Source organism: Micromys minutus (genome assembly GCF_963924665.1).
Source record: "Micromys minutus genome assembly, chromosome: 31".
Taxonomy (NCBI): Eukaryota; Metazoa; Chordata; class Mammalia; order Rodentia; family Muridae; genus Micromys; species Micromys minutus.
The window spans coordinates 23,584,211-23,609,315 of record NC_137966.1 but is presented as its reverse complement, the minus strand read 5'-3'; the positions used below and the strand labels follow the sequence as shown (position 1 = coordinate 23,609,315).

General features: G+C 53.6%; 1 protein-coding gene across 1 annotated transcript in view; it reads left to right on the top strand.

Annotated features, from left to right (window-relative positions):
- Nucleotides 1–25,105, top strand: part of LOC308440451 (uncharacterized protein) — a gene marked incomplete at its 5' end in the record, with an annotated part of 109,286 nt that overhangs the window by 76,852 nt on the left and 7,329 nt on the right. Inside the window, 15 exons of the mRNA XM_080942559.1 lie at nucleotides 1,463–1,768; nucleotides 2,243–2,427; nucleotides 5,299–5,506; nucleotides 8,068–8,234; nucleotides 15,573–15,710; nucleotides 19,144–19,254; nucleotides 19,346–19,474; nucleotides 20,002–20,163; nucleotides 20,657–20,821; nucleotides 22,537–22,699; nucleotides 23,066–23,244; nucleotides 23,389–23,481; nucleotides 23,593–23,797; nucleotides 24,492–24,676; nucleotides 24,760–24,857. Coding sequence (XP_080798685.1) covers nucleotides 1,463–1,768; nucleotides 2,243–2,427; nucleotides 5,299–5,506; nucleotides 8,068–8,234; nucleotides 15,573–15,710; nucleotides 19,144–19,254; nucleotides 19,346–19,474; nucleotides 20,002–20,163; nucleotides 20,657–20,821; nucleotides 22,537–22,699; nucleotides 23,066–23,244; nucleotides 23,389–23,481; nucleotides 23,593–23,797; nucleotides 24,492–24,676; nucleotides 24,760–24,857 — 2,494 coding nt within the window. The remainder of the gene's footprint in view (nucleotides 1–1,462; nucleotides 1,769–2,242; nucleotides 2,428–5,298; nucleotides 5,507–8,067; nucleotides 8,235–15,572; nucleotides 15,711–19,143; nucleotides 19,255–19,345; nucleotides 19,475–20,001; nucleotides 20,164–20,656; nucleotides 20,822–22,536; nucleotides 22,700–23,065; nucleotides 23,245–23,388; nucleotides 23,482–23,592; nucleotides 23,798–24,491; nucleotides 24,677–24,759; nucleotides 24,858–25,105) is intronic.

Here is a 25,105-nt window from a genome sequence, read left to right as displayed (position 1 = left end):
TATTTTTATTTTGTATGCATGGGTGTTTTGCTGGCATGCATGTCAGCACTATGTGTATGCAGTGTCTGCAGAGACCAGAAGCCGGGGTCCTCTGAACAGTGGCCTTTCTCCAGCCCCCTCCCCCTTCCCCTTTCTGATTCCCTTCTTGAATGGTCCTGATCTGGCACAGATTGGCATTTAGGTTCAGCTCTAGAATCCAGTTTCAGAATCTCCATGACATCTCTGAGGAAGTCAAGCTTAGCAAGTTTCTCTTCTGCACATAGCTGCAGACACACACTCAAACAAGGGTGAAGACAGTTAGCTGGGGTTCTTCCCACCCCATCCTTGCAAGATTCTAACATTTATTTGAGATAGCATTTTGTCCCAGGGCTGTCTGCACTTGCCTGTAGGACTTCGTGTTTGACTTGGTGTGTTTTGATGATCAAAGACTCAAAGGTCAGAGTTTCACAACAAGGAACACAGCCTTTGTTCCTTGTGACCACAGATCCTTTTCTACACGGTCCTCAGACCCAGGTGTGCCGTGCCGTACATTGGTGTTAGGGGGCGGGTTGCTGGGATGTGCCTACACACCCAGTTTATATAATTTCAGGAAGGGAAGCCATGACTTCACATACACAAGGCAGGCATCCTAGCAAAACGAGCCATGCCCCCAGCCTGCTTTTATTTAATGTAGTAATAGCAAGGACAATTCTATAAAAATATTGAAGTATTCCAACATAATTTACTGAAAAGTCTTTCTGGTCTCTTCTGAATTTCCTTTTGACCTTTGGGTAATGGTTTGAGGTCACAGCATCATGGTGGGCTGGGGATGTGTGGCAGTGGGTACGTGAGACAGATGGTCACACTGCATCCACAGTCAGGAACCTCCTTGGTGTTTAGTTTAGGGCCCAAGAGATGGTGCTAGGTGTTTAGTTTAGGGCCCAACACTTAGGGTGCCTAGTCTTCCCATGCCAGTTTACCCAGCCTGGAGAGTCCTCACAAACATGGTCCAAGGTGTCCCCTAAGTGATTCTAGACCCTGTCAACTAGACAGTTGAGATGAACCGCCACAGCATTGCAATGTGGACTCCCTCGGAGCACTGTGGGTTTGTGAGCAGACACTGGGACATTCTGTGAGGAAGTCATATCAGGAGATGTGTGGACCCTGAGATAGAGCCAAGCTGGAAACATGGGATGAGCCCTCAGAGCCACTTTCCTAGTTAGTCCTGCAACTCCAGATGGGTCCTTCAGAGCTTCCTTGGTGCCACGCGGCTGACTATCCATTGGCCCAGCATAGAGGGCCTGTGGTAGGAATGGAGCCCAGGAGTCAGCAGACATCCTCACTAGGCTGGTGGCCATTAAACTAGCTCGTGTAGCTCAGAGGAGCTGGGATACCTCAGTCCATGCCACAGTGTGGACACCACAGCACCAGAGATCCAGCAGCTTCCCACCAGTGACCTGTTCCACCCTTCCCTCCTCTCCAGGTTCTCTTAAGGTGGCCGCTAACTCGGCCATGCTGAGCTTCCTCCTGCAGGACAAGCACGAGGAGACAGCAAACAGCAGCTTGCACACCATGGCCTGCATCCTCACCCAGAACTGTAGCCAGCACTTGCCAGGAGAGCTCCAGCTGAGAGGGCAGTGGCAGACCTACACCGGAGCCCTCAGGGGCCAGGCCAGCATCCATGGTGACTTGACCAGCCTGTCCTTGAACGGGACCTGCACCTTGGATCCTGGGCACAGTCAGCTTTCAGGCAAACTGACTCCCAACTTCAGCATTCTCCATGATGCAGGTAGGAGGGATTTTAGCTGAGTGGTTTCTCCCAAACTCTGAAATCCTAAAACTAAGGGCAGGAGTGAAAGCTGAGCTCCACACCTGGAGCTCAAGGCTGTGGCCTTTCTGTGACCTGTGTCCGTTAGACAGACCAGACCTCAGGCCCACGTTCCTCAGGCCATTTCTTAAATGCCTGGAAAGGCCCAAGATGTCTCTGCAACAGATAAATACACTGCCAACCCCAGTGCCTTGTTTGAAGACTTGGGCATTTTACTTGGTAGCAGGCAGTCCACAGGCACAAAGGTCTGACCCTGGCTATGGATAGGAATTGCTGTGGATGGTTGGACCAAATGAAATCACCACTTCTGAGGGACAGGGAAAGTTGTGTGTGACACACTTGGAATCTTCCACTCTGACACACAGGATGGAACAGGTCCTTTGATGGTCTCTTTGCTTCTATCCACTGCCACCTGTTCTTGGGTCTCACCTGTAGGAATCCCCTCCAAGGCTGGGATCCAAGTGACAGGTGCCCAGGAGTCTTCCAACCGCTCAGCACAAATCGCACTGTGGAGTGCCATCTGCCACCTTGATGGCAACCATGATTCCTCAGGTTCCACCATGCCCAGCCACAGGCACGGGGACCTCTCCTTCTCCATATATGGCCATGGGCATATCCAGGTGGGTGAGGAGAGGGCTGGGCCAATGTGGCAATAACCAAGGGACCTTGCAGGGTCAACAAGTGAAATGGTTGTTTTTCTTGCTGCTGGGGTACAAGTCCAGACAAGAGGAGCACAAGTGTTTGCTTTGGCTTACAGTTTTAGGGCACAGTCGAGGGGTAGAGAAGGCATGGAGGCAGGAGCATGAGGCAGCCCATCACACTGTATCTGCAGTCAAGAAGCAGAGAGAGAGATGAACGCTGGTGCCCAGCTCACTTCCACTTTAGTCAGTCTAGAGTGAAGCCTAGGGAATGCCGCTGCCCTAGATGGGTCCTCCCACCCCAGCCTAAGCTAGAAAATCCCTCGGGACACGCCCAGATGCTTAACTCTTTGCTGATTTTAAGTCCTGTGAGGTTGACAATTGCTAGCAACTATCACAAGGAAGCCACCCACAGTCACTCATAAGGTGTGAGGAGTGGAGCCAGGTTTAGAGAGGCTGAGACAGGAGGATGGTAAGTTCAAAGCCAGCTTGGACTGTGTCTCAAGAAGAAAATTAAAAGTTGTGGCTCAGTGATAGAATGCTTGCCTAGTTTATATGAGCCCCACCCCTACTCCCGGCCTAATACACACACACACACACACACACACACACACACACACACACACAGAGAGAGAGAGAGAAAGAGAGAGAGAAAGAGAGAGAGAGAGAGAGAGAGAGAGAGAGAGAGAGAGAGTCACATTTGTGCCTATCACAGGGCTGGTCATCCAGAGCATGTGGATTTCTGTCTGTTTCCTCATCTGCGAGGTGAGCTGTCGACAGTCACGGCCTCCTGTAGAGGCTCAGAGAGGCTCCTTGTAGAACAGTGTTCAGCCCATAGAGACCCTGTAGGAGCAGCTGCCCTGGCTGTACAATCCATCTGTAGAAACGGTTTGCCCATGGCTTCCCCAAAGGGCAGTAGGTGTGAGTGCCAGAACACACAGACACTGTCTCTGGGTCAAGTCGGGAAGAAACAACTTCTCACCGTCTGTCTCCACAGGTCTACTGCAGTGGAGACAGCTCGCCTGCCAGGCTGTTGGGGCTGTGTCAGGAGAACACTGAGAGGTGGCCTTTCCAGGTACTGGGGTCTGACCTGGGAACAGTGGTGAGTCACAGAGGCTTCCACCAGGGATGAACACTGCTCACTACTGGGGGCTGCTGGTAATATAGTCTAGTGCTGAAACCCTGGCTGAGTGGGCCTTTGTGGTGCTTGTCCCCTTCGTCCCTTACCCCCCTGTGACATCCACGGAGCCTTTGTTCTTTCTTCTGCAGTCAGATGTCTTGCCAACCTAGGCCATGATGGCCAGGCAGTGGTGGGCGGGCGCTCTAAGTACCACGAGTCAGGTAGGTTCCGGGGACCCCCTGGTTCTGTCCTTTTCCTGGGTACAGGAGAGGAAGACCTCCCACAGGTCAGTGTGCTGCATGTAAAGCAGTGACTGTACCCGGTTCCAGTCGCAGATCCAGGACCCAGGTGGAGGGTAATCTACACACAGGGCCACACTTGGGACTGCCTGCCAACCTGTGACAGCCAGGGAACCCCGTGGAGGGACACCTGAGACACGGGGTACAGAGGTACCTCTGTTCCTGCACATACCTCTCTACCTGATCAGGTCCACTGAAGGAACCTGCAGGGGTCAGGCCGACAGCCCAGGATGGGGACCGTTCAGCAGAGCAGATGTGGGGTAGCAGTGTGGGATCAGGAACGTGTGGGGCTTCCTGTGGTAACCAGCAGAGTGGGGCCTCCCGGGGCACTCCAGTATGAACACCCCTCTATCGTAAACTTGCCATGTGCCCACAGATCCAACATCATCCAGGACTGCGGTTTTGTGTTTTATTTTGTTATTGTTTGTTTTTCTAAGACAGCATTTCTCTGCGTAGCCCAGGCTGTCCTGGAACTCACTCTGTAGACCAGGTTGGACTCGAACTCAGAGACCTACCTACCTCTGCCTCCCAAGTGCTGGGAGTAAATCCTTGAGCCATTATTCTCAGGCTCCTGGGACTGTTTTTAATGGTATGAGTCTGAGGCAGGGGAATTGGTTCAATGGTAAAGAAGAGCTCTCTCTTCCGCCCTCAGGCACTGCATGTATGTGGTACATAGACATGTATGTAAACAAAACATACATTTACTTAAACTGAGAGTTTTGAAAATATGAATCTGGTCTGGCAGGATTGGGACTGTGTGTGCTTCAGTGACACCAGCAACCCTGGTCCACAGCCAACACTAAAGACAGCCATGGCCCGGATGGATGCCACCATAACCCCAACCGCCACCTTTTTCAGTAACAGGAGGTGGAGGTTTTACCTAAGGCCTGAGACAGCTGAAGGCGGTACAGGAAGGATCAATGGGCTTGAGCAAAGCCTTCTCTGTAGAGGAGAGCGCACACCTTTGATCTCAGCACTTGGTAGGCAGAGGCAGGCGGATCTCTGTGAGTTCAAGGCCAGCCTGGTCTCCATAGTGGGCTCCAGGACATTAAAAAAAAAAAAAAAAAAAAAAAAAAAACAAACCTGGAGGGGAGGGGCTTAGGCCATAGACCCTCCCAGTCGTAGCAGCCATTGGCTGTAGCTGATGAAGGAGCCAGAGTCATATTCTAGTAAAACTTTGTTAACAGGAACTGGTACAGGAGCTAAGAAGACCTGGGTTTGTGAACCCATTCCTACCTAGAAGGACAGCTCTGTCTTCCCAGGCTCAATCTGGCTGTTGTGCCTGTGGCCCTGCCCCAGGCCACTCTCTGTACCCCATTTCACCCAAGGGAATGTTTGGAGTCAGGCCCGCTCTTTCCATCCCGTGGCCCTGAAATCTTGGGGCTCTGGAGGGTGGCCAGCTTGGGGTGACCCATGCTTACCGTGTCTCTGCAGGTCTCTGTGGATGTTGGTGACAGCGCGGCCAGCCTTGAGCACTCGGCACATATCTCGGCAGGCCCTCTATCCATCAACTACTCTGTAAACTACGGGCTCCAGGAAGGCCGTCTGGAGCTCTGGGGGCGGAGTCAGCATAACATCGAGGCCCTGCTGCAGGCCGGAGTCCCTGGGGAGGCCAACCTGCAAGGTGAACTACAGACGCATGGTGAGCTTAGGTCAAGAGCGCAGTGTCCTCTGAGCCCACATCTAGTCCTGCCTTGACTGAAGCCAACCGAGCTGCCCCTGGGGTCTGGGAATGACCAAGACAGCCTGGTCCTCGCTACCCGTTAGAGGTACATAACTTCCCAACGTAGGAGGTAGAAACAGTAGGAGTTTCACTCACTGACTTCTGGCCAGGCATCAGAAGTCTAAGGGATTTCTTCAGCTGGCAGGGGGTGCCCTAGTCACACAAATAATTCTGTCTGTCTGCATGAGCCCACCTCCCTTCCATGTTTGTCCATTCCCTACAAGGATACCAGTGTTGGGTTTGGATCCCGACACCTCTGTCATCAACCTGATTTACTTGGTGGCCCATTTCCTAAGAATGTCGGGACAGACCGACATGTGCGGAGAGTAAGGTTTTAGAGCGGGGACACAGGCCAGTGACAGGGAGGACAGGGTAAGAGCTAGCAGGGCCTGCCACTCCGCACAGCTTCTTAGTCACTGGATGTCAGCTCTGCAGGGGCCACTGTGAGAGCCACTAACTTAAAGCACCGTCCACTGAGGGCAGCCATGCAGCGGAGCATCCGCAGTCGGGAAGCAGAGAGACGGATGCTGGTGCTCAGCCTGCTTTCTCCCAACAGGACGACCCTTCCCACCTCTATTACCAATTCTAGAAAATTTCTCACAGGCATGTCCAGAGGCTTAGCTCTTTGGTAATGCTAGATTCTGTCAAGTTGACAACCAATATTGTCCGTGAGAGCCTCTACCACCCAGTGCCCTCTGTGCTCCTCTCCCCATTCCTTCCTTCTGCAGACAAAGGGTAGAGGCTCAGAGAGGTTGAGTCACCTGTTTCAGGCCACACAGCTGGTGTATAATGAAGCCAGGCCTTGAACTCAGACAGTCTGATTCCAGGGTCTGACTTCATATTCTGCCTTCCTCTGCCCTCCAGACAGATGCAGAGGCCTGGCTCTCAACCACCCTGAACCCTTCCAAATGATAGGTGCTTCCTTCTTTGTTATTCAGTTTCCTGGGGAATGAGATCACTCACAAATTGATGTTGTGCTTGCTGGGGTCCATACTAGTTCCCAACTCCAAAAGAGCCCTCTCCCTTCCCCTCTCCCTCCCCCTCTCCCCCCCTCTCCCTGTCTCTCTCCCCCCTCCCTTTCCCTCTCTCCCTCCCTCTCCCCTCTCTCCCCCCTCTCTCCCCCCTCTTTTCTCCCTTCTCCCTCTCCCTTCCCCTCTTCCCCCTCCCCCTCTCTCCCACCCTCTCTTCCCCCTCCCTCCCATCTCCCTCCCCCTCTCCCCCCCTCCCACCCTCTCTTCCCCCTCTCCCTTTCCCTTTCTCCCTCCCTTTCTCCCTCCCTCTCTCCCTTCTCTCCCTTTCCCTTTCTCCCTCCCTTTCTCCCTCCCTCTCTCCCTTCCCCTCTCTCCCTCCCTCTCTCCCTTCCTCTCTCCCCCCTCTCTCTCCCCTCTCTCCCCCTTTCTCCCTCTCCCTCCCCCTCTCCCCCCTCTCTCCTGCCCTCTCTTCCCCCCTCCCTCCCCTCTCCCTCTCCCTCTCCCCCTCTCCCTTCCTCAGTAGTCCTAGCACACAGCAACACTTGTTTAGTGTTAATGTTCATGGTGTCCCTGACAGCCAGGAGTCCCAACCATGGGGTCCATGTGCCCTCCCTTCGCTTGCCCCACACATAGCAGACATATGGGACTGAATATGGAAGGATGCATATGAATATGGAAGGGTGTCTTCTGAGCCCTGTGCACTCCCACCTGCAGCTCCTCTGGGTGTGACATCACCTGGGCGCTGTTGAGATGGTGGCTACACCCATTTTGCAGATGATAAAATCAAGGCTTGGGCCTCAAGGCATTGGCCATGCCCCTGGGCTCAGACTTAAGCTGTGAGCCTCACTTAGCATGACTCCAACTTCTGACACACAGTAGGAATTTGCTTTGGGTCTTCCTGGCCTGTCAACCATTTTCCATCCATAGCAGAGGACTTTTGGGAGGGCAAGCTCTCGGAACAGCCTGTTCTGGAGGGGGTGTGTGTGACAGCTACAATGAGGTAGCCCCACCTGGGCGTTGACATGGCAGGAGAAGGGGCTACAGCCTGGGCCAGGCTTGGTGCCATCTGAATCTCTTATTGGAGGAAAGCGGCTGGTGTCTGCCCCCCTTGTTTTGGTGACAGGCCTTTCCTCTTCTGCAAGTTCACTCGGAGGTGCCTGCCGGGGTGACAGCTGTACCCACCAGCGCTGCAGAGTGTGGAGTTCCCATGAGGCACAGGCTGCTGTGCCCTGGGATGTGATAGAAACACCAGGCAGTGAAGGGTGACGGCAGGGGGGTGGGGCGTCTCAGAGGAAGCTCTAGGGGATAGCCTGTGATAGATGATATCACGTGGGCTTGGGAAGGTGACGGGCTAGCCTGAGGTCAGTCAGTGGTCGCTCCCAGGCCTAAATGGTGGCCTCTTCTGCCAACATCCATGGCTGTAGCATGTCCCCATCGGAGATTGTTGCGTTCCTGGCCCAGGAGGAAGGTGACTTCCAGTTCTCACAGCTCTTGTCACTCTGCCTTTAGAGACTAAGACTTGGACCCGTGTGGTCCTCCGTGGCAAGAACAACAAGGTCATCGTGGACTTGACAGCCCTGGTGGCTCGACTGCCGAATGGCATGCTGGAGGCAGCGGTGAACATCAGCCACACAGTGCGTGCGATCCAGAGCCTGGGTCTGCCCTTCAGCAGCCAGGTGAGGGCACAGGGCCAGCAGGCTCTCTCCACACGCGACACCTCTCATGTCACCTCTCATCCCCTCGAGTGGCAGGTGCTCACACTTTACAGTTTATAGAGGTTCTGTTAAAACAACAACGACGACAAACCAATCAGCCAACCAGTTACAGTCTGGATAGCACACACCTTTAGTCCCAGTACTAAGAGGTAGGAGGGTCTCTAAGTTCAAGGCCAGCCTGATCTACAGACAGAGTTCCAGATCTTCAAGGCTGAGAACTCTGACTTAAAAATAAAAATAAAAAACTAAAACAATGCAGTTGTAACCAATGCCTATGAAGCAAACTGACCACAGGCCTGGTGTCCCACAGCCGTGTTGTAGCTCCTGGCCGGGGTCCTTTCTGCTCATCCAGTAATGAATCAAAGCTAAAGCCCAGCTTCCTTTTGCCAGGAACACACTGCTTGGTGCTGTAAGGATTGCTTAGTACCATGGGCAGTACTCAGTGCTGTGGGCAGTACTCAGTGCTGTGGGCAGTACTCAGTGCTGTGGGCAGTACTCAGTGCTGTGGGCAGTACTCAGTGCTGTGGGCAGTACTCAGTGCCATGGGCAGTACTCAGTGCCGTGGGTAGTACTCAGTGCTGTGGGCAGTACTCAGTGCTGTGGGCAGTACTCAGTGCTGTATGGGCAGTACTCAGTGCTGTGGGCAGTACTCAGTGCTGTGGGCAGTACTCAGTGCTATATGGACAGTACTCAGTGCCGTGGGCAGTACTCAGTGCCGTGGGCAGTACTCAGTGCTGTGGGCAGCACTCAGTGCTATGGGCAGTACTCAGTGCTGTGGGCAGTACTCAGTACCGTGGGCAGTACTCAGTGCCGTGGGCAGTACTCAGTGCTGTGGGCAGCACTCAGTGCTGTGGGCAGTACTCAGTGCCGTGGGTAGTACTCAGTGCTGTGGGCAGTACTCAGTGCTGTGGGCAGTACTCAGTGCTGTATGGGCAGTACTCAGTGCTGTGGGCAGTACTCAGTGCTGTGGGCAGTACTCAGTGCTATATGGACAGTACTCAGTGCCGTGGGCAGTACTCAGTGCCGTGGGCAGTACTCAGTGCTGTGGGCAGCACTCAGTGCTATGGGCAGTACTCAGTGCTGTGGGCAGTACTCAGTACTGTGGGCAGTACTCAGTGCCGTGGGCAGTACTCAGTGCTGTGGGCAGCACTCAGTGCTGTGGGCAGCACTCAGTGCTGTGGGCAGTACTCAGTGCTGTGGGCAGTACTCAGTGCTGTGGGCAGTACTCAGTGCCGTGGGTAGTACTCAGTGCTGTGGGCAGTATCAGTACTGTGGGCAGTACTCAGTGCTGTATGGGCAGTACTCAGTGATGTATGGGCAGCACTCAGTGCTGTGAGCAGTACTCAGTGCTGTGGGCAGTACTCAGTACTGTGGGCAGTACTCAGTGCCATGGGCAGTACTCAGTGCCGTGGGCAGTACTCAGTACTGTGGGCAGTACTCGGTGCTGTGGGCAGTACTCAGTGCTGTATGGGCAGTACTCAGTGATGTATGGGCAGTACTCAGTGCCGTGGGCAGTAATCAGTGCTGTGGGCAGTACTCAGTGCTGTGGGCAGTACTCAGTACTGTGGGCAGTACACAGTGCTATATGGACAGTACTCAGTGCTGTGGGCAGTACTCAGTGCTGTATGGGCAGTACTCAGTAATGTGGGCAGTATTCGGTGCTATGGGCAGTACTCAGTGCTGTGGGCAGTACTCAGTGCTGTGGGCAGCACTCAGGCTGTTCTGTGCTTCCTTTCATCCTTCTGACCCCCACTGTGGCACATCCTTGTGAATACCACCTCGAGGTCAGAGCCGGGCTCTGCCATCTGGCGCAGATGCTTCTCTATGCCCCCAGCCTCATCTGTGAAACGGAGACAGTAAAGCTCCTGTCACGTGGAGCTGTGGTGATCGAGGGTATGAGCTGAGGCTATTGGGACACTGTTGGCTGTGATGATGCTGGAGGTGGTGGCAGGTCCGTCACTCTCTGGGTCCCACGTGAGGTTTGGCCAGCGACTTGCTCATGGCCATGTAGTGAACAGGCCATGGAAAGAGAACTCATACCCTTGTCTCTGTGGTCCCAGTGCATGGGGCTGCATCTTGACCATGCTTCAGGCCCTTGTACCTTCTCCCCAGAGGCCTGCGCAAGTGCCCACAGCCCACCTCCAGCCACTTCCTTCCTGTCCCACAATTCTGCTGAGAGGAGGGAGGACAGTTGCTGGTGGCTTTCTTTTTGTAGAGTCTGGACCCCACAACCGAACAAACCAGACTCCCTCTTTCCCCATCAGGTTCTGTATTCATGTCTGGCTGCTGGGTGTGCCGGGGCCACCTGAGCCCTGCCCGTGAGCCCATTGTCTGGGGCAGACAAGAGCCAGAGCCTGCATGCTCTTGGGCGGGGGCAGGGCCTTGCTCTGGAACTGTGAATCACATCAGTATCTCTGCTGCTCTCTAGGGTTCGCAGCACCCCCAACTAAGTGTCCTGTTTTCTCTCTCTCTTCCCTACCTCAGTTACTGTTCCGAGAACTCTGGACCTTGGAAGACATGAGTTCCTCACTGAAACTCACTTTTGACACCCAAGATATGGTGGTCCTCCATGTCCATGGTCAGAGCCATGCCAATAGGTGGGACCTCTTGCTAGCTCTGGAGCCTGCCCAGGAGGAGGGGAACTGGGGGTAGCCGGCAGCTAGGCACTGGAGCAACACTGAGACACGATGGCTCCCCCAAACCATCACAAGCCATCACAACCCACTGGGAAGCAGAATGGGGGCTCGGAGAGGCAGAGTTGCTTTTCCAAGGTCATACAGCTTTCTACAGCCCCCTTTCCTCTGGAAAAGCAAGAATGAGTCCTTAGACTCTCTGTCTTTCTCTGTCTCTGTCTTTCTGTCTCTTTCTCTGTCTCTCTCTGTGTGTCTCTGTCTCTCTCTGTGTCTGTCTCTGTCTGTCTGTCTGTCTGTCTGTCTGTCTCTCTCTCTCTCAGCAACCACTAGCCTTAGTGGAACTGGTGTGGGGATCAGCACTCTTTCGTGTTAAGTGGGGTGTGGTTACTGGTTCCCCTCCTTGACCTCAGTCCCTACACTCTCACCTGGGTGAGGCTTTGTACTGTCTGGGAAAATGTCTGACGGCTAATCCAGGAGAGTACGGTTGCTAAGCATGCTTGGGTGCATAGAACAGTCTTGACAGCATGGCCCCATAGACAAGCAACTTGTAGAAGGGCCACATGGAGGGCTCCTGGAGGAGGTTGGGATGCCTAAGTAAGCCTGCTGCCCAAATTCCCGAGGGCTCCTACTATATGCAAACCCAAGAATTTGGGCTCTTGAAAGATACATAGTCCAGAGCCAATTTTAGCCCTTTATAGGGAAACTGAGGTTAAGAGGAGCTAGATAGAAGCAGCACCTCTGGGACCTGTGACCCAGTCCCCTGGTGACTGAGACCAGGCTAGGATAGACCACTCAACTGTGGGACGCTCTGACCCTCTCACCTCGAGTAAGTGCTGAACTGGATGCCCTCATGCTAGCTCCAGTCTTTCCTTCCTTCCAGCACAGAGCTGCTGCCACAGGACTGGTGCCACCTCCCGTCCCTCCTGGGCTGCTGTCCTGAATCAGCCTCTTCCACAGCCAAGGTAATCACCCCAGCACTCCCAGCTCCTAAGGTTCCAGTGCAGCCTGGGCTACTGGGATATGTAAGCACCTCCAAGTCCCTCAAAGGCCTGCAGTGTGCCCCAGCGAGCCATCCCTTCTAAACCCTGGCTCCCTCTGGCTTTCCAAACATCCCTATGTTGACATTTCAGAGGGACCCAGGGGAGCTGGAAGGTCTGCCTGCCCTGAGTGACCCCTGGTACTTGATACTCTACTGGCTTCCCAGCCCGGCATGTCCCCAGCAGCTGCAGCAGATGTCCCACCCCACCCCACACACCCTGAAGGTGTCACAGGAAAGCCTGGGTCAACAGGGTGGCTTGTTAGACTCTGGCTGAAGGCTGCCTCTGCATTGTTCTGTTTCCCTCCTTGTCTGTCCCTAACCCCCAAATCAGGAGCTCCTACAGGGAATGCCAGCCAGCCCTTGGCACAGGGACCAATCCCCACTTCCTGTTCCTGCCCTCCCTACCCCTTCCTCTCCTCCCCATTCTCCTCTTCCCTTCCCCACTGCCTGTTCTTAGCTAGGCCTGGCCCAGGGCCTCCTGCATGCTAGCCGGGCTCCCTACTACTGAGCTATGTACCCCGTACCCCATCTCAGGGCACTGCATTTCCCCACATCAGGCTTTCTTCAGTGTCCCCCTGATCCCATCCTGGCCGGCTTTGCTTAGGGAGCGCGGGCTGCACACAGCCCTTTCCCGGTGGGAGTTTCTGCAACACTGCAGTCAAAGCCAACTTAGTTTGTTCTCAGGTCACTTAGGCTGCCTCGGCACACAGGAAAGGGCCAAGGATGTGGCTCACGTGGATCACCTAACATGGGCAAAGCCTTGGTCTCCAGCCCACAGCCCCATAAGCTACGCACACCAGTCAAGCTCAGCCTCAGCTACACAGTTCCCTTCAGGCCAGCCTGGGCTACATGAGACCCTGTCTCAATCAATAACAAAGAAGTGCTGATGGACCAGGGCTGACCACACATTTTTTTTTTCCATGTAATTGAGCTAACAAGGCTCTGTCCTTGCTTCTAAAGATCTCAAGAGTTTTGTAGAACAAGAAATTGTATATAACACTGCATTATTACAAAACTCAGGATGTTTAATTCCTTAGGTACGTGGTCTTCTGTAGCACAGGTTAGAACTTACTTTTTTAACTGAGTACTCAGAATACGGGTGTGCCAGGGATTGAACCCAGGGCTTCTTGAATGCCAGGCAGTCCCTCTACCAGTTGAGCTACATTCCTACCCCTAATTGGTTTCATTTAGTTTTGAGATAGTCTGTTTATGTAGCCCAGGCTGGTCCTGAGTTCACAATGTAGCCCAGGCTGGTCCTGAACTCACTACTACTCTTTCCTACCTTCCCTGTCTCTGCTCCCCAATAACTGGGAATCTCAGGCCTGTGCCACCAGGCCCAGCAGGAACTGGAATGCTAAAATAGCTCATGGGTAATAAAACGCCCTAGCTATGCCTTTTCAAACATCCAGTCCTGGGTTTAGACCCCAAACGATATGGCCCAGAGCTGCACTAGACACTTTGGACCATGATGCATTTATTTTGTTATCACTCAACAGAAGCCTGCAAACTCGGGTGTAAAAGGCCAGAAAGCAAGCTCAGGTGCATGGGGTGTGAGCCACCCTGTCTCTGCTCCAGGACTCGGTTCCGTCACCGTAGTACATTAGTGACTGCAGCTGATAAGTGAATGTGAAGACAAGGCAGATAACACTCAAACGGGGTGCTGCTTGGAGATGGTGCGGAGGACCTGAGTTTGGATTCCCAGCACCCATAGAAAAAGCCAGGCACAGCCAGTATACACTCCTTTAATCCCAGCACTTAGCCAGAGGTAGGAAGATCTCTGTAAATTCAAGGCCAGCCTGGTCTACATAGTGAGTTCCAGACTAACCAGGGCTACACTGCAAGAACCTGTCTCAGACAGATGATAGATAGATAGATGATAGATAGATAGATAGATAGATAGATAGATAGATAGATAGATGATAGATAGATAGATAGATAGATAGATAGATAGATAGATGATAGATAGATGATAGATAGATAGATAGATAGATAGATAGATGGATGGATGGATAGATAGATGATAGATAGATAGATAGGTAGATAGATAGGCTGACAGACAGACAGACAGACAGACAGATAGGCAGACAGACAGATAGATAGGCAGGCAGGCAGGCAGGCAGACAGACAGACAGACAGGCAGGCATAGTAGCACACACCTATAATCCTAGGTAGGGGAGACAGAATCCCTGAAGCTCATTGGCCAGCTAGTCCAGCCAATCAACAAGCTCCAGGTTTACTGAGAGACCCTGTCTCAACAAACAAGGTGGAGAATGGTTGTGGAAAACACTTGATATCAACCTTTGGCTTCCACATGTGTTACACATGTGCACATACATACGCCCAAATACAACTTTCTTTACCAAACCAGTAAGTTTGATTTCAGGCCAAAATGATCTGAAGATCAACTCTAGATCCAGAACCTTCTGCTCCTTCCTTTGTGTGTGTGGGCATCAGATCCCCCGAGTGACAGGATCTGGGAGTCACCCCGGGTCCTCTGGAAGAGCAGTATACACCCCTAACTTCAGAGCCATGTCTACAGCTTCCCAACATTTTCCTAAGAAACTTCCCAGATATCAAAGTGAAATGAATTTTCATCTATGCCCACTGCCTTTTCTCTTTTCTCTTTTCTCACTAAATTTCTTTTAGAATTCTTGTGTTTGCTATCCTAATACATAAGGCAGTCAGTTTGTGGGACATCATTGTATTTTTGGATGGTTTGTACCGGGTGAGAATTAGCTTAAACATGTTCACAGTGCCTCTGAGTTTGTTGGAAGCAAAATTTAAAGAAAAAAAAAGTTCTTAGGTTATTATTGTGTGTGTTTGGGTGTTTTGCCTGCAATGTATATCTGATGCCTTCAGAGGCTCAGAGAGAGCATTGGCTCCCCAGGGTCTCAAGTAACTGACAGATCTGAGCTGCTAAGTGGGTGCTGCGACTCAAACCATGTCCCCCGGATGCGTAGCCAGTGCTCTTGTCTGAGTCTCCTCTCCGTCCTCTTGTTTGGTTTTTACCCGTGATAAACTTAACTCTGTAATCCAGATAGACTCGGAGGGGATAAGAAAAATAGCACCAATTCTTGTCCCTTTCCCTAAGTCTTTATGGTTCCTCTATGCGAGTCTGGAATCTGTACTAAGTGACAGTCACTCTGCCAGCCCGAAGATGGCACATCATTTCAGTACAGTTTTCAGACCAGCCCATAAAGCAAGCGTCCTTATCTGTAAGTTTAAATTTAATTAAAATTAAATCAGGAGACCAAGGATCTAGCTGTCAATAACTCAACTCATGCCCAGTAGAGCTACCCTGGAGCTAATCTATCACCCTGAGCACTGTCCTTGTGTAACACTGCCCTCTGTGGTCATAGGTGGCACCACAACCAGATCCCTGTCTTAAGCCAGTATCTGCAAGTCAATGCCCAAGAGCATAAGGGATGTTGCCAGTGTCTGGCCACAGGGCAAGTAGCACCAGGCTGGCCCTGGGTTACACCAGGCTGGCCCTACCCCAACTCAAGACCCTTATTTCATCGGCTTTTTCATCCCAGGGAGCTGTGGGCCCCTTGGGTCTGGGGCTCTGGGAGGCAGAGCTTGGAGTCAGGTGTCATCTGGCTGATGATGGCATCTCCCCTCCACCAGCTCCAGTGCTCCAAGGATGAGACCAAAACCAGCCTTGTCCTGGAGGTTGGGGAGCACCGTTTCCACGTCGGCACAAGCCTGCTGGCTAATGAGGGCAGCCTAACCAGTGTCATCCAGATGCAACAGACCTTCCCCCAGGTGCGTAGGTTCCTAGAAGAGAATCCATTTGAGGTTTTGCTTCTGGGGGCACCAGTCCAAGCTAGGCTCTGAAGGGGGCAAAATGGCTGTGTGTCTCAGCTCTGCAATCTACTGATCATCTCTTAGACCCTAGGTACCGTTCCGGAAGCTGGGATGTAACATAAAACCTGTCAGTGGACCTAGTAGAAGCAGGTGATAAAAAAAATCATATAAGTAGGATATATATACATATATACATATACACATACACATCCTGTACATCATATACACATACACATATACATATGAGTGAATAGGAGGTAGGAGGTCAGGAAGTGTCACCTGAGGAGGTGACACTTGAGCTTATCCTATATGACAGTCTAGGAAAAGAACACTCCATGCTAAAGGCCTGGGGTGGGAGTGAGTGTGGGAAGCACAGAAGCCCTTGAGCTTGGACAGACAGGCTGTGCGGGGACAGCAGGGGGAAGGGCACTTGGCACGGGTGGGGTTTGTCAGCCCACACAGGTAGTACTCTGCTACAAGCACCTTTCTTCCTTCCAGGCTCTGAGGAAATGTCAGGTGCCCATAGCTGCTGTGCTGAGATAGGCCTGCAGGTAGCAAAGGGGGAGTAACTGGGAAGAAGAAAGGGTCCCTTACCCAGGGAGGAGCTGGTGGGATGGCTTTAGAGATGTGTAGGAAGCCTGCTCTGAGTCACGGCCCTGACCGGGCACACTCCTGCCCTCCCCTCCTGCTCACATTGGCAGTGTGGTTCTGAAGATGCAGAAAACAATGATCCACACAGAGCTCCCTTTCCTGAACGTCTCTCCTTCCCCAACCCAGTTGGTGTGTGGCTGAGTTACACACACACACACACACACACACACACACACACCTATTCTCTTCCAGCTCAGCACACTTCCCACAGAGCTGGTCCTGAGGACTGTGATCCAGAAAGCACAAGGCACCCACATCCTGTACCAGGAGGTGTTGTGGGATGGCAGGGAGGTGACCCTCAATGGGAGCCTCTCTGGGTCACTCTCAGAGTTCTTGGGGACCATCCATCTTCAGGGTGAGTGGCTGAGGGGCAGGGGTGTGGTTGGGGGTGCTCTCACAGGCCATTGGTGTCCTTGTGTCCAGGGAATGCTCAGAACATAAGATGGTCCAAGGCCCAGCCCTCAGAGGAATCAGGTAGAGATAGGAACCCCTGTGTCAGCAAAACCACAGATAGAGTGGGGCTACAACCCAGCTGGTAGAGTTGTTAACCTGGAATGTTTGATCCTCAGCACCTTAAAGAAATATAGTGGGGGTCTGGGGGAAGATGTCTGCAATCCCAACACCTATGAAGTAGAGGCCAGAAGGTCAGGAGTTCAAGGTCATCCTCAGCTACATGAAACCCTGTCTCAAACCAAAATTAACAAAAGTACATTGGGGCCCATGAGATGGCTGTGGGTGAAGTGCTTTTCTTCAGGCCTGACCATCTGAGCTGGGACCTGAATGGTGACAAGCAACTCCCAAAAGTTGTCCTCTCCTCTCCACACATGTGTAGCAATGCACATGTAAATAAACAAAGACCTAGATTGTCCTGAAAGAAACCCGAAGGCTTAAAGTATTTGGGAGGGTGAGGCAGAGAAGCCCAGGTAAGCTCCCGCATCTCAAGGTCAGAGACAAGCTCAGGAGAAGGGCTCTGTTGATCTCTGGAATCTCTACTGATCTCAGCACTCTGGCTGTTAGCTGAAGTCTGGTCTGAAGCCACCAGCAGCCATCTAAGGTGTGCTCCGTGGTGGCTGTTCAGCAGAGGAGTATCAATATGGCTAGACCCTCTAGGAACAGTGGCATGTTCTGAGGCTGGGGCTCAGAGGCAACTCAGAGTTGGTGGGTGGCTGCTCAGTGTCATTGGGGGTAGAACAGAGCTCCCATGGGGACAGTTAGGTTGCTTCAAGTGATATCATGACGGAACATGTGGCTTCCATGTTTTATAAAACAGGTGAGGTTACCGCCTGCCTAAGTAGCTTTTGTTATCAGCTGAATCCTGAACGAGTCTCCTGCTGTGACCTAATCCTACAGCCATAATCTTATATGAAGTTACTACCACCCTCTCTACCATGTCCCCCACAGTGGAGCTCGCCCACCAGCTGTCTCTGTCCCTGCCACGACACTGCAGCCCCTGTCTGTCCTTGGAATACTCTAGAGACATCCACCAGGGTAACCTGGCTGTAACCTGGGACAATCAAGACCAGGTAGGCAGTGGGGCTGGAAGGAGAACCTAGGTGGCCCACCCTGCTCAGGGAGCCTGACTGGCGGTCAGAAGCTGCACCAGATGCCCAAAGGTGGGGTCAGGGGACCTCGGGTCCAGCCCCATGTGATGAACACAGCTGATGTGGTCCTGTGTCACAAATCTATTCCATTGTCAATCCTGCTTGGGGCTGTTACCATTGCTGACACTGAGGTACAGAGAGGCCTTGTCATAGCTCTGGAGTAACAGACCTGTCCGTAGCCACCCTCCCAGCTCCTGTCTCACCTTCACTCCATGAGCCTCAGGCTACCCAGGTGGCTAGGGAAGGAGAACTGGCTCTCACATTCCCGCCCCTCCTCCCTCCCCCACTTCTGTGCATCCTTTTCATCTCTCCATGAGGGGAGGGGTCTGTAGCTCCATAGACACAGAACTTCACTCTAGGAGGCAGGGAGGCTGCAGGTCTCAGGCTTCGGCCCTGGACGGGGGGGGGGGGGGGGGGGGAAGGCCCTGTTCAGCAGACACAACATGACCTCAAGGGTCCTCTACTCTTTTAGCGAAGCCTACTGTGTGCCCGGGTTGGAGCCCCGTGCAAAGCCTACTGTGTGCCCGGGTTGGAGCCCCGTGCATGCACTGCACTTGCATAGCTCTGGGTTTTCAAAGGAGAAAATGGTTCTTGAGAGCCTCTGAGCTCATCTGTATGACGATCCGCATACGTAGCCACCCCAGAGAAGCAGGACAGCTAGCCTCTCCACCCCTGTGCGTCCTCTGTGCGGCTTCACTGAACCCCCTGTTGCCACCCTCGAACGGGAGTGTATTAGGCCAGCAACATGCAAGCAGATGGGTGCTTGTTTGTTCTGTAAATCAGAGTGTGATAGACACTGTGGAACAAGCGTATAGGGGCATGGATTCGAAAGGCCAGTGAGACCTTCACGACAGATGAGACCATCAGCCAAGGATCCCGGGAATGAGAGCAAGGACAGCAAGGGCAAAGGCCCTGTGCCTGGGCTAAGCTGTGGCAGGGCAGGATACTCTGGACCCAGAGGGACCGGCTGACATCCTGTCATCAAGGGAGTGGTCTTCCTCAGTATCCCAGTAGGGGGCTCTGGGTGCAAGTCTCTAGCCCCACTTCCTTACAGGGGAAGATGAAGGCAACCACAGTCTTGCCAGCTTCTTCCCTCATGGCGGTGGTGACGGTTTCTCCTCTGCTGGTCCCTCATGCAGGGTCAGCCATCCTGGAACAGCCATCCTGGGACTCTGAACATCACTTGGGCTGACCGGTCCTCTGTGCACAGGGCATCCTGGGACGGCTGCCTCGCCGCCTCCCTGAGTCAGGTACGAATGTGTGTGTGTACGGCTCACTGGCGAGCTCTTGCCAAGATCCCTTATTTTCAGCAGGCTTTGCTTAACCTCCTGTTCCTGTCAGCTCCAAGGAACCTGGAGCCTGGGCCCACTGCAGGCCTGTGGGGCCCTGACTCAGACCCCGGCCATGTTCAGTGAGCAGTTTGATCTCTCCTGGGGCCAACACCGACTGCAGCAGAATGTGACCTATGAGGTGAGGCCCAGGGAGCCAGGCTCAGGGCAGGTCACCTCCAGGGGACCTTTCCTCCTAGGGGGAAGTACCAAGCTAAAGGCAATGTAGTTCTGGATTCAAGTGTGGCTATGCCATGGGACCTAGGCTATCCATTCCATTGGGCGACCCTTGCTTCGTCTGAAATGGGTATGATGGTCACGTGACCTCCTGGAAGTAAATCAAGCACTCAGTTTAGTGCTAGGGAACTGGTGGTTCTAGGGGCCTGCTAGACACGGAGCAGGAGGTGGGAGCTCAGTGTCTCCCACTTAACCAGGGCTTCCTGTGGGGCTAAGTGCCGATCTTCAAGACAAAAGCCAGACACTGAAATTGGACAGTCTAAGAGCATGCCACTCTCAGCCCTCTGCACCTCACCCCTGGGCTTCTGAGACCCTGAGATGCGAGGCTGGAGTTGCAGGCACCCAGCCCCTGTGTGGCTGATAAGCACTTGTGGGTACGGTGGGCACTCCTTTGTATGTGATAAGTGCCCGTGTCACGGCCCACCATTCCAGAAGCAGCAGCTGCCCCCGTGGGACAAGGTCCACGCAGAGGCCACGCTCAAGCACACCCTCTCGGGCCCCTGTGCCCAGCACAGCTTCCAGGGGACAGTAGAGACTGACTATGCGCACAAGTTCCACCATGCTCTCCACCTGGGGCTTTGCAACTTACCCAGGGTGAGTCTGCTGAAAAGGGTGGGGTGCAGCTGAACCAGGGGCGCTGAGGAGGGGGTAGCACCCGGGACAGGCAGGGTATGAGCAAAGCAGGCAGAGCTGTCATGGCGTTTCTATGTCCACCATTTGCATGACACCTGCCTCCCCTCGGTGAGAGAAGGAAGATATGTAGGGAAGACCACGTGTGGGAGGTGCTGCTCCCTCCGGAGCTGTTTGGAAGTGGAGGAAAACAGGGGGATGCTAGGAAGGATGGGAACAGGCTTACAAGTGGTCTCAGGGTACCTGCAGATCATATACAAGCAAGCAGCTTAGCAGGGCATGCTTCCACGTTTAAGGAGCTTTGCTGGACAAGGGTTGTGGCTGGGGCAATAGAGCCTGCCACCCCCACAGCCTGCCACAGCAATCCAGGTGAGAGGGATCACAGCCTGGGCCAGGGTCTAGTGGGAGCCGAGCCATTTCCCGTGTCTCCTCTGGAGCCTCTGCTGTCTTCCCTCAGGCCCTTTCGTTCTCTGGGGAACACAGTCTGGACCAGGGTGCACTCCTGCTGCGTTCTCAATATCGGTTGGGTCTTGTCCCGGATCCTGACCAGGGCCTGAGCTTTAGCCTAACTCTCCACAACCACAGTCGACATAACGCATCTGACTTCTCTGGGCAGCTGGAGGTACAAGTGCAATTTCTCCATTTTCCATGCGGGAGCCCCACTGCCTGGGCAGCCATGCCACCTAGTGGTCACTTTTGGAACTTCAGGTCTACATCCTGATGGTCCAGGACTTCTTTCTGGGGAGACTTAAGAACCTAGGAGTCTGTCCAGGCCCTCTGAGTGGCTCCTGTACCACTCCGTGGCCCTTCTCTCCGTATAAACAAAATATGGCTTCTATTTTTCTCAGATGTGATGAGTTTGGAGTGCCACTCGAGGCTCTCTAGAAGAACAAAGCCGATAGAATGGGTACACAGAGAAAGGGGACATATTAGAACGGCTTACAGGATGTGGTCCTGCTAGTCCAACAATGGCCGTCTAAGAATGGAAGATCCAAAACTTCAGTAGCTGCTCAGGCCACAAGGCTGGATGTCTCAGCTGGTCTTCAGGACACACCAGAACCCTGAAGATGTAGGCTCTAATGCCAGTGAGTGAGGGCACGCAGGCAGAGAGCTTCCGTGTCCTAAGACAGGCTGACAGCAGGAGGTGTGGCCCAGGTTAATGATGGACTTTCTCTCCTCAAAAGATCTGGACTAGATATGGACCTTCCAGACCAAGTGTGGTAATGAAAGCCCTCTAGGCAGAGGCAGGCTAGTCTACATAATCATAAACAGCCAGGGCTACACAGAGACAGCCCCAAACACACACACACACACACACACACACAGACACATACACACACACACACACAGTACACGTACCCACTTTACATGACTTACTTAAAAAAACAAACAAACAAACAAACAAACATACAGATGCTTGGATTTTAGTCAAGCTGACAACCAAGGTCATGCCCAGAGGCCGCGGCCATCTCTACTTAAGATGCCAAGTCTCTGTGCCTGCCACTTCTTAACCTGCACCGGGCTCTGCCTCAGCATCTATAAACGGGTGCTCGATACAACTTCCTGGAATCAGAGACAGAGAGTACCCAAGATGTGTGGCCCCACCCTTAATCCTCCTTCCTCTGCTCTGGGGTCTGTGAAGTAGGCAGCCTTAGCCCCTAAAACAGAGGAAGGACATCTGCAGGGACGGCTTCCCCGCCCCAGCTGTGCCATGGCCTGCGGGTCCGTGTTCTCTGGTCATAACCACGGAAGCTGAGCTGAAGGTGGGATCTTCCGGCACGGCCACTGCTAACTTCAATGACTACTGATTGGCCGTGGCTGCTGCCCCACAGTCCTTGCTCCTGCCCTGGTCTGTACTGCCCTTAGCAATGGCGGTTCGTACTCATGGTCCACTCTAACCCACTGTGGCCTCATCTTCCCCTGACCACCTCTGGAAAGACATCAGAGACGGTTGCAGTTCAACTCCTAAGACTTGAGAGAACTTCTGATTTCTGCTGAGCTTTGAGAACCGCTGGCTCAGCCATTTTACAGTATCAAGTGGAGGCTTATTCCAGTTGCATAGCTTGTCGGCAGTGGGATCTAGCCTAGAATACAGGGCACGAAGACTAGGGCAGGCATGGCTGCCTTCAATGAATCCTCTACCAGTCGCCTCACCTTTTCCAAGAGGTCCTCTTTCCCTGGGATTCTTGATGCATGGTGGGTGCTGAGCCATGTGGCAGGGGTGAAGGGCAGGAAAACCAGTGCTCCCTGGAAGAATGGGCATTTTCCTAACCCTTCCTGAGCCTGGGGCAGCCCGGGCCCCCAGGCCCATTCAGGTCTCTACTATCTGCTTCATAGCTCCAAGGCCCTAGGGCTCAGCAGCTCAGCTTGCTGGGCCGGATCTCTACCTCAGCTTCCAAAAGCCTGGTCCAGTTAGCAGGAAGTATGGAGAAGGAGAAGCTAAGACTGTTGGTGTCCTGGGCCCTGCGCTGTCTTCATGCTTCTGCTGCCCATGGGGAAGGTTAGTGCAAGGTGACAGTCCCCACGTCAACTGGCTAGGCTAGGCCCCACCTCTGTCCGAGGGAGTGCAAGGGATCCCTATTCCTATCCTGTTGAGAGCTTAGAAGCACAGAACCACCCCCAAATCTGGGGTAAACTTCCTGTCGATACCGGTATTGACTTTGCTAGGTCGGGTGAGGCTGTGGGGGTGTGGGTGGGGGATGGGCTACCCATCCCAGAGGTGGGTGTGAAGTGGGGGGCTTCAAGTATTCCAGGAGACAGGATGACTAAAAGTGGTACAACTCAGCATCTTAAGGTTGTGTGTGGGGCACTGGGGCCGGCAGGCAGAGAAGGCACAGATACAACCTCGGTTCCTTCCTGGCTCCAGGAGGCAGGGAAGAGACTGTGATACTAAGGGCGTGTGCCCATAGGAGAGCCATGGAAGTGAAGGAAAGTGAAGGCAAGCAGCCTGCCCAGCCACTGGGGCACCTGACCCTTCAGGCAGCTAACCAGAGCCTCCTTCTAGTTGCCCATGGTTGCCAGGGGACCCTGCTGAGCCATCTGGAGGTAAGAGGGCTGGGCTGTTGGCCAAGAGCCCAGAGCCCTTGGGTGAACAGTGCCCAGAAAATCACAGTGGATCCCTCAGGACGGCCCACACATTTCCAGAGCACTTTTCTCTCTCTCTCTTTCACCTGCCCATCTGTCCCGCAGTCCCGGATGACAGCAATCGGCTCCCAGGTGCAGGCCCAGCTGGAAGAGAGGCTCCGTCACCTAGAAGACTATGCGAGAGGCATTCAGAGCCTGGTGGGTAGCAGCCCGTTAAGGAAACATGTAGGGGCTCTGTCCTGGCACAAGAGGCTGCAGAGGGCTGGCTCTGTCGTCTCCCACTGACCCTGCCTTGGCTTCCCTGCCTAGGTACAGCCGGTGGGCACTCTGGACAGCGTGGCAGAATGTCTGGTGCTTCTGACTCAGGCTGGGCTAGGTGCTGTTCAGGCGGGTGGCCAGACGGTGGCCACTTTGTGGAGCAGAGGCCAGACCAGACACGCGCTGACTCACCACCTCCCTCTCTACCTGGAGCAGCTTCAGGTGGAGATGCAGCAGCTGCGGAAGGAGCTGGAACGTGCGTATAGGAGAGGGCACTGGTCCAGCCCCACCCCTAGTCCCATGAACCTTGGACCTTCACACCTCTATCTCAGTCAGAAAAGCAGTCTAATCTCCTTAGATCCTCATAGCTTATTTCATCGACCTCTGGCGCCTGGGCACAATTTCTTCATCCCAGTAGGCTCCAGGGTTGTGCTCGCTTATGCCTACTGCCCAGGCTTCATCCATCCCCCCCCCCCCCCCCGACTCCATTCGGTGCTAGCCACTTCCCCAGAACTGTACTGTGAGGCCCTCAGGAACATCCACCAGGAAAGCCCTGAGGACACACACACACACACACAGACACACACACACACACACACACACACAGACACACACACACACACACACAGACACACACACACACACACACACACACACACACACAGACACACACACACACACACACAGACACACACAGACACACACACACACACAGGTCCCAGCTTGGTGGAGGATGCACATTTGCATAGCAGGGGGTAGCGGGCCTTCCTGTCAGTTCCAGGTCAGCGGTCCTAGTGCCCACTGCTTAGTACCACTCCAGACCTTACTCCAGAGCACAGGCCCTGTGTCTTCTAGGGCTCAGGTGTTAGGCATGGCTGGCCTGCCTGGCTTGTGTTGTAGGGGTTCTCACTGTAGGGTCTCTGAGGTTTCGGGGTGATTACCTGTTGCAGAGCCTCTGGCCACGCTGAAGGAGGCCTACTTGGAGGTGATGTTACGGCCTCTAGATGAGGTGTGGCAAGAACGGACTGAGGCAGCCAGGCAGTGGCTTCGGGCCTGGCTGCTCAGGCTGCCAAGAAGTTGGAGGCTAAGGCCCATCCAGGTGACCTTGGGAGCCGCAATGGATACCCTGGAGCTGGTAAGGGGTGTGTGTGATAAGGTGGGGTGGGGCTGAGCTCAGTGAGGGTACCTCTGACTGCTGTCTCTGCCCCGCCCCCCAAGGTCATCCACCATACATTGTCCTGGACTGAGGCTAAGGCTTCCAGGGTTCTGAAGCAGCTCTGCAAACCCTTGCTGAGCATCTACTCTTACTCAGCCAGGTAAGTGGTGCTGGGACGTATGTCTCTCATGATCCTGCCACACTCAGCGTCAGGCCTGTACCCGGTCCATTTCCCCTTAGGACGGCTCCCCGTTTAAAGTACATTTCGGTGGGTGTGACTTCTAGTTGGTAGAGAATAATTATTTTCCCACCTTACTTGTCGAGGCAGGCTCTCTCAATCGATCCCGGAGTCCGCTGATAAAGCTAGTCTTTCCAGGCGGCTTGTTCTGGGATCTGCCTTGTGCAAAT